Genomic DNA, 9,138 nt, shown 5'->3' on the forward strand with positions numbered 1-9,138 from the left:
ACCACCTTGGTGGGGCTCATAACCGGAGGGGATGAGTCAGCCTACAGGGACGAGGTGCAGCGGTTGACAGAGTGGTGTGTCACAAATAACCTGACTCTCAACATCAAGAAGACCAAGGAAGTGGTCATGGACTTCAGAAAGGTAAAGGCAGACCCTGCTCCACTCTACATCAACGGAGACGTTGTGGAGAGAGTTCCCTCCTTTAAGTTCCTGGGAACCCACATCTCAGAGGACCTCACCTGGTCAGCCAACACCACAGCGGTGGTAAAGAAGGCCCAGCAGCGACTCCATTTCCTGAGAGTTCTCAAAAGAAACAGGGTGGAGGAGAAGCTGCTGGTAACCTTCTACCACTCCATCATTGAGAGTGTGCTGACATTCTCCATCACAGCATGGTACGCTGGCTGCAAAGTAGTGGACAAAAAGAGACTGCAGAGAGTGGTGAAGTCAGCGGAAAAAAGAATCGGCTGTCCCCTGCCCTCCCTGGATGACGTGGCACGCTCTCGGTGCCTCTCCAGAGCAGGAATGATTCTTAAAGACCACCTCCACCCTGGTCACCACCTGTTCAGCCTGATGCGCTCTGGAGTGAGGTACAGGAGCATAAAGGCTAGAACAAACAGGCTGTCCAACAGTTTCTACCCATGGACCATCAGAACACTGAACAATAGACATAAGACATGTTCATAAATGTTTATCTTATATGTGTATATGTTTGTGAATATGTGAATATGTTTTCTGTTTTTTTGCACCTTTGGAAGAGCCACTACAATTTCATTGTATAGGCAACTGTACAACGACAATAAAGTCTATTCTATTCTATTCTATTCTATTCTATTCTATTCATAGCAGATTACCCAGGTTTAGGGCAATTGTAAAAAAAAAAAAAAAAAAATGTAATCAATTAACTTTATTACTCAGAGATCCCCCAGCCTAGGGAGATAGATGCAGTATATATCAGAAACGTACAGTTGTCTACTAGATCATTCATAAATGTAGAGGTCTCTATAGTGGACTCTTGGATCACAGATTTGTATCCAACAGTTACTTTTCCCTCCAATTGTAATTAGATTGGATCAATTGTAAAACCTACAAAACACACCACTGCCTGTTCTCTACTGCCATCTCCTCTTTAATTACACTCCTACAGCACACTACAGATAAAGGTAGTTCCAACAGTGTCACAACATTGCACATGTCGTATATAATCATCCTTGTAGCTTAAAATAGGATGTCTGTATTGTTATTGTATCTGGACAAAACAAGAAGAGAATGGTTCATGTGAAGATGTGATAGGGAAATGGCCTTGCCCAGATTCATTAACATTGCAGTCCGTTAACTGTGTGACCTGGGAAATCCTGCTTACAAAACACTCAGCTCACATGGGTGACTGTCAGAGGTAGATGACAGGAATGCAATCAAAACAACAGTGTATTAGCTAAGAGACATATGTCACAATTACAGTAGCTAGCTACTGTATGTACTGTATATGAACACAACTGAATGTAGCATGTCACTGTGTGACAAACAGCACACATTGAGCAGAGCGGTCCGTTCCAGATTCACCAGCACCACTGTAGAAAAAGCCTCTCTGGGAATACGAGCGGGAATAAGTCTGGATCATGGATCTGAATGACTGGAAAAGACAAAAAAGCCAGTCTTGGGGTCATAAGGATATTTAGGCTTTCAGTGTTCCACGAGAGGAAGTCCTGAATGCATAAAAGAGGGACAGACAAGGGAGGAGGTCGACGACCGGTCGTCATGGCGGCCTGGGGGTCACAGCCGCCGCACCTGGATGATGTTGACCTCTGACGCGTTGTTGTGGTACTTAGAGGCCGTGTCCAGGTGGGGGACGTCATTGCTGGCGATGATGAAGACGATGGAAGAGGAACTGAAGGTCACCCTCTTTTTCGGTCTGTCCTCGCCCCCTCGCTCCGACATGACAATCGGGCGGATCGGGTGCTCGACGGGGGTCAGGGGGCGGTCGTTGAGGCTGCGCTGCAGCCAGGAGTGCCGGGAGCACATCAGCTGCAGTAAGCAGCGACGGAACTGTCAGAGATGAAGTAAGGACGTCTGTCAAACAGGGAAGTCTTATGGGCATTATGGGTTAAATAAGTAGCTGGCAAGTCCTTTTCAACACACAACATCTTGTTTTGTAATGAATTGTGGCAACATATGCTGAGTGTTTTATTTACACTGAAAATATACGCAACACTCCAATTTTTCATGAGTTGAAATCAAAGACTTAAGACTTTTTCTATGTACACAAAAGGCCTATTTCTCTAAATTGTGTTCTCAAATTGGTTTGAATCTGTGTTAGTGAGCACTTCTCCTTTGCTGAGATAATCCATCCACCTGACAGGTGTGGCATATCCAGATGATGATTAGACAGCATGATTATTGCACAGATGTGCCGTAGGCTGGTCACAATAAAAGGCCACTGTAAAATGTGCAGTTTTATCACTTGTGAAAAATTGGAGTGTTGCGTTTATATTTTTGTTCAGTGTAGTTTAGCAATGCAGACTAAAGCATTTGTAGATGTTCCCATTTTTCTGTCAAATCTTTAAAAAATCTGGTTGTTCATAAAGATTTTCACTTAGCATTAGCATGGCGAAGAGACTGACCTTTCTGCTCATGAATATGTAGATGAGAGGATTATACGTCGTGCTGGACTTGGCGAAAAAGGAAGGGATGATGGCGATGGTGGGGGTGACCATGCTCCTCCTGCTAAAGGCCTCCAGCATGGACACCACAGCGTAGGGCGTCCAGCACACCAGGAAGCAGGAGATCATCAACAGCAACATGGCTGTCACCTTCATCTCATAGCGCAGGATCTTAATGATCTGCAGCGTCTGCAGGTCCTGGATACACCGCAGCTGTTACGACGACAAAAGCAAAGTCTTCTTCGCTCAAGATTTTGGTTCTAATATATCATTAAAAACATTCTCTTTGAATACCCAATCCCTCCTTCTGACCTTTTGAGAGGAGACAGAGAAGATCCTTTGTAAAACTGTTGATATTTAACTGACTACCCCAGTTGGAACTCAAACAAAATCAAAGAATGGTATGGAAGCTAATCTCTGGATGTTAATGTGAGAGAGAAAAGTCTCAATGTTTTTTTTCTGCTTGAACTGATGAAGCCATAGCGGAGGTGAACCATGAGACCTTGTTCCATGACATCACATGGGAGAGTCTCAGGTAGACAAAGAACAGAAGCTTGACCTTGGGTCTACACATGAGTCATGAGCACAGGATCTGTGCTGTGAGACTCTGTGCTGTGATAGGGCAAGACCATACAGTAGAAATAGGGAGAACAGGGATTACTGGGTCACCACTAGGGGTCAGAATGGTGTTGGTTCAGTACACCATTTCCAGTTTCATTTGTCTCCAGCAAAACTGCTCTGTTGAAAACATACAATGATTAGATGATTGGACTTATGATTATCTATTTTGTGTGCACAACATAAAGATATTTCACCTGATCATGGAGACACAGACACACAAACACACACACACACACACACACACACACACACACACACGCATGCAAACACACACACACACACACACACACACAATTCTTGACCATTCAATCACTTTGCCCAACTTAGACTTTGACTTGGCATCGTCATTGTACAGTCACTGGGGACTTCTATTGGGGCATCATTTGAGTTTTCAGATATTATTTTCAAGCTGGCCAATTGTTTACTTTAGAAGGATTAAATACTGCTAATAGCTTAGCGAGTTTGGACAATTGTGGTTCTCTGAGATTTTCCTATACTGATGATTCAGAGGTTAAAGCTGAGTATTGTCAGTGGTGAGGCTGGGCTCTCTTGCGGTTGGGGGATACATTACGTGCCTGAGTAGAAGTAATGACTTGATTCCTAAAGGTTGTAAATACTTAAAGAAGCACAGGCAGTTTAAATTGGTGTCAACTGCATCAAGCGTCAACACAGGTAAACATCTACATGTTGGTGATTGCATAGTATAGTGTTCACTCCAATTACAGATCGCCACCTGTGCGGACACACACACACACACACACACACACACACACACACAAACCTCATAATAGTACCACTGACTGTGGTCCACTGCTGTGTGGCTGTGTGAAGTTTGAAACCAGTTTAAAACCAAATCATTCTCACAGGCAGCGATGGTTTATTGTCAGGCTGGGTTGTGGAGCTGATGAGATGAGATCAGTGTCACATGGCTACACATAGAGACAGCTCAGACAGACACAGTCCATGACCACCACTGGTTTATGTCAAGTACTGAGGACTATAAAGTGTAAATTGACCTCCACTCCACTGGAGATGCAGGCTGCCATAGTGTCAGTGTGGCACAGCAGGATCATATAAAACACTGAAAAGGGAACAAGGAGAAAGAAAGAGTGAATAACATGAAGTAGAGATAACTTAGGCAATGAGGATCAGGGACCCATATCTGTGAAATGTATAAAAAAGAAATGTTTTTGTCAGGTTGTTTAATGCTATTTCACAATTGCGTATAAAGGATTATCGAGAGATCATTGACTCAAGTGGGGATATTTTTTTCGAAATGTGGAAAGAAGAAGAAATCTTGGACATAAAGGAGCTCCAGTCATTCACCCGTGGTCCTGTCTCATCCTTACCATCCGCACTGTGTAGAGGATATTCCCGTAGCAGTAGATCATAATGCCCACAGGTACGAAGAAACAAGCCAAGAGGAATAACAGGATGAAGGAGGCATCGTTGGGGTCCTTGGAGGCCCAGTCCAGAGAGCAGCCCAGCCGGTGGATCTCCAGAGTGTAGCGGTTCCACCCCAGGAGAGGGGCCCCCGTCCAGGCCAGTGAGTACAGCCAGATGTGGGTGATGGCTCTCCAGGCCCAGGGGAAGTCAATGACCTGGGCGTGGACCAGCCTGATGTAACGCTCGTAGGCCAGGGCTGAGAGAGTCATGATAGACACAATGCCTACAATGTATTGAGACAAGAAGTCATGTTGAGCAACTGATGACTAAAGCCTGGTACACATATAAGGATTTTCTAAATCTTAACAGATTTTTTTATCTGAGACAGACCCCACACATGAAGATAAAAAATCATGGATTTAACAGTTTTGATCGTATTGTGTGTGGTGTGCGCCGATATTCCCAATTCAGCACACCCCATACATAAAGATCTGTCGTTACGACAGTCTAGAGTCTCGTTCCCCAAGCCAGAAATCTCGCGTGATCAAACGTGATCTAACGTAGTACCCTGACTGACCTGTACAAGGCAGCCATGTGCGACAGGGCATATAAAGTGCCGAAGAACGAAAAGAAGAAGTCAGCTCGCTTCTTGATTGGCTACATTCCATCCACGTCACAACCGGACTCGTGAGCAGGGTTGCTCAGTTGTTGTCAGGAGTCGGGAGTTGCCAACACACATGAGGATTTTTGGTCGTAAATATTGAACACGTTTAATATTTACGATTGTCGGCCGCTACCATTTTCCGAGCAGATTGTCGGGAGAAATGGACTCTTAACACACCTCACACCACAGGATAATCTTGTAGGATACATTTTTAGAGCCATCCGATAATCGGGTGTTTGCTGTCCTTAGTCGGAAGGGGGAAAATCGGCCCAAAATTGGCCAGATTATCTTTATGTGTATAACGGGCTTAAAGAGTCCATTTGTCCTGACAATGTGCTCTGCAAATTGTCAGGGCCGACAATCGTAAATATGTGTTCAATATGTTAATATACATGTTCAATATTTACGACCAAAAATCCTCTTGGCGGTTTTAGACTGTGGTTAGGCGGAAAAGTGTGAATCCCATCTGGCAACCCTGCTCCCGAGTCTGATTGTGATGTGGATGGAATGTAGCCAATCAAGAAGCACGCTGACTTCTTCTTTTCCTTCTTCTGCACTTTATTTGTCCTGTCGCACATGGCTGCCTTGTACAGGTCAGTCAGGGTACTACGTTAGATCACGTTTGATCACGCAAGATTTCTGGCTTGGGGAACGAGACTCTAGAGACTGTCGTAACGACATATCTTTATGTATGGGGTGTGCTGAAATGGGAATATCGGCGCACACCACACACAATAAACAATAAAGTATTCATTAGACTCTTGAAGATTCTTAATGAATCAACATGGCAGTAATCAATTAATGATTCAATAGGATATTCAAATGAAAATAGTTTATTTTGTTCCACTATTGTTCCAACTATTCAGGATCATGGGGTCCTCATCACAAGTACAATAAAAACAGAGACTTTCTATTGTTTGTGCATTGGGTAACTATCAATACACACAACAGCAACAGAAACTCATTCTATCGTACATATTCTACCCGTAACACTCTCATAGACACATCTGATTACATTCAGTTTCTCCGTCACTGTCCGTGAGGCTGACCTAAAAACATCAGCCCTGTATCACTGAATCAATACTCAAGATAAGCCTACACTAAGTTATTACTTGATATTTGTCCAAAGCACATGATAGCCTTTTCTCAATTAGGAACCTGACAGTATGAGAGTCATGTTCCTGACACTGAGAAAAGGCTCTGGTGTTTTAGCACTCAGGTGTTATAGGAACCCGCTAACAGCGAGGGTGTGAAAACTATCTTGACTCTGATTCTATTTGATTGTTTCGATTGTGGAAGTAATGTCAGAGCTATTTCACATAAGTGTTTGAATGAATGTATGACATCAATTATTTATATTACCCATGCTCTCTGGAAAATGTGGTTTGTGTTTATGTGACTGTGTCTAGTTGTGACATCAGGGGGAATAGATGAGTCAACAGAACACACTGCAGACAGAATCTCTCCACACCCTAATTGGAAAGGATATACTCATTTGCACTCTATTGATTGCACTGCTCTCATGAAAACCGTAGCAGAATATTTGGATAATTGCGAGGTGCAATGCAGACATCAAAGTCAGTTCTGAATATCACATCCCGTTGTTGCATCCCGTCCGAAAGAAAATGCGAGACAACTGATATTGTTATATGGAAATAACACATCAGCTCTTTTCAATGTAATAAGTAGACAACATGTGAAATGAATACATGGATAGATAAGAGAAGTAACCCGGGTGTGTGATACACAGGTCAAGGAAAGATAAACAGAGCAGGCGCAGAGCGTGAAGGACGCATTAATAAACTCATTATCACACCTCTCTATTAATAATTGAGTCATGGCACGAAGAAATAATCAGCAAAAGGACCTTTATATTACTTTGAAAGTATACGCCACACATTATATCAAAAGTGCGATCAGTAAGTGACTGAAAAAACGTTGGCCTCACGCAGAAGTGATGTAGGCTACATGTTACTATATGATAGTTGAAGGTAATTGGCGCCACTGATGAAGTAATTCCAAATGTTATGAGGTTGATGTCTTGTTCATCATGGTGGAATGTAGTTCAATAGTATGAAATACTCAAAAAGCACAATGAAAGTTATTTAGATTTGGAAACAAATGTAAGATATTTGAGATGCATTCATTCGACTAATATTTAAGTAAGACTCGGATTCTTGTGAATATGTTGAATTTCTGACAGCAAATGTATGGATCACAAAAAAGCTCTACAAAAATAGTTAGGCTAATCCTTAGTCCTTACCAAATAAACTGTTGCTGAATCCATCCCAGACGCATGTTGCAGAGTTCCAGATCCATCCTCCTCTGATGCACGAAACAAACGTGAAATGTATTCCAATGAGAGACACTAATAAATCACTTACACTTATGTTTACCAATAACAGATTTGTGGGCGTCCGGAGTCTCTTGAATTTGAAGTACAACACAATAATAATAATATTGTTGCAAAACCCAAAGACTCCGATTGTTCCGATGGTGAAGGCGAGCAGTTTGTATGTTCCAACTGCAAAAAGATATTCTTTTGTATTTCTTTCGGTCCTAGTTTCATTCGCAGGATTCATTGCGTAACGTTCCCAACATTGTGTTGTGCACTGTGAGCAGGTCTACCGGGCTGTCAGGGAGGGAAAAGTCGTGTGGTCTTGGGGTCGCTCTTTCGTTTCTGTATTCCAATGAATCCTACGACAGTGGTTTAAAAATTCAGAGCAATTTTTCCGAGGATGGAACGACGATTTCGGATTAATGTAAAAACACCGTTGTATCTAACACAGGTGGTGCTTCACGTGTTCACCCAGAAAGTGCTATCTACACACACTAGTCTCTACGATTATAGTTACTGACTGCTTGCAGTGTTGCCACAACAGCATCTCATAAAAGGATGCCGTTTCTCTCAGGGATATTTTTAGAGGCTATATATGTGGTATTTTGCCACATTTGCCTTTGATGGATAGGTTTGAGATGCCCATAATTATAGCCTACCAATCCATCCAATGATAGTTTCTATATTTTAAACAGAAGTACATTTTTTAAGATGTCCACTTCACACTAGAGTTTAAGGTCACTGGCAAATGACCTCAGAGATCTTCTATTGAATCTGAGGGTGTTTGCCATAAGCTACCTCTTGAATTATTTAATCTTGAACACAACCATTAGACAATGAATGAATGAATGAATGAATGAATGAATGAATGAATGAAAGCTTTATTTCGAACATGTGAAAAAAGAAATAGACACATTTACTATACAGTAAGCTATGTGCCATAGATAGATATGTTATTGTCCCCAGAGAGGAAAATTAGGGTCACAGCCCAAACATCAACATATACATAATATCACAACACAGCAACATAACACCAGATTATATTATTAGGTGTATTGCTGCTTGTGTACCAGTCATACCAGTCACAACGCCATACATACTTGATTGAGCTTCCATTTGTTTACAACAATGATGCAATTATGTTATAAACAATTGAGCAAATGCTATCTGCACTGCTGATGATCACACCATCCATCTTCATATAAAAATGTCTTCTTCTAGAGTACAGTAGAGTTGTACTCTAGAGGAGTAGTAGTTATTCATTCATTTTCAGCAGCAGATATTTTGTGGACCTGGTGGGCTAGTCTCATGTATAGAAACAGTTGTTGTACCAGCCCTATTGTACTACTGAGATTCAATTATGATTCTGTCTATGGGGAAACATATACACGCAAAGAGAACAGAGTTTGACAGCACATTTAGCTTACAACTCTGGGTTAGTGGAGCTGTCTATCTTAGTAGGAAATGAGAGG

The 9,138-nt window shown here is 42.2% G+C and overlaps 1 protein-coding gene across 1 annotated transcript; it reads right to left on the reverse strand.

Moving 5' to 3' along the window:
• Window positions 1-1,770: 1,770 nt before the first annotated feature.
• On the reverse strand, window positions 1,771-7,910 carry opn3 (opsin 3; the record flags this gene model as incomplete). The annotated part of the gene is made up of 4 exons (XM_080535632.1): window positions 1,771-2,043; window positions 2,619-2,870; window positions 4,628-4,947; window positions 7,592-7,910. The coding sequence occupies 4 exons, from the start codon at window positions 7,908-7,910 to the stop codon at window positions 1,771-1,773; spliced, it is 1,164 nt and encodes a 387-aa protein (XP_080391758.1).
• Between the last annotated feature and the right edge of the window lie 1,228 nt (window positions 7,911-9,138).

Source organism: Nansenia antarctica (genome assembly GCF_963989245.1).
Source record: "Nansenia antarctica genome assembly, chromosome: 1".
Classification (NCBI taxonomy): domain Eukaryota; kingdom Metazoa; phylum Chordata; class Actinopteri; order Argentiniformes; family Microstomatidae; genus Nansenia; species Nansenia antarctica.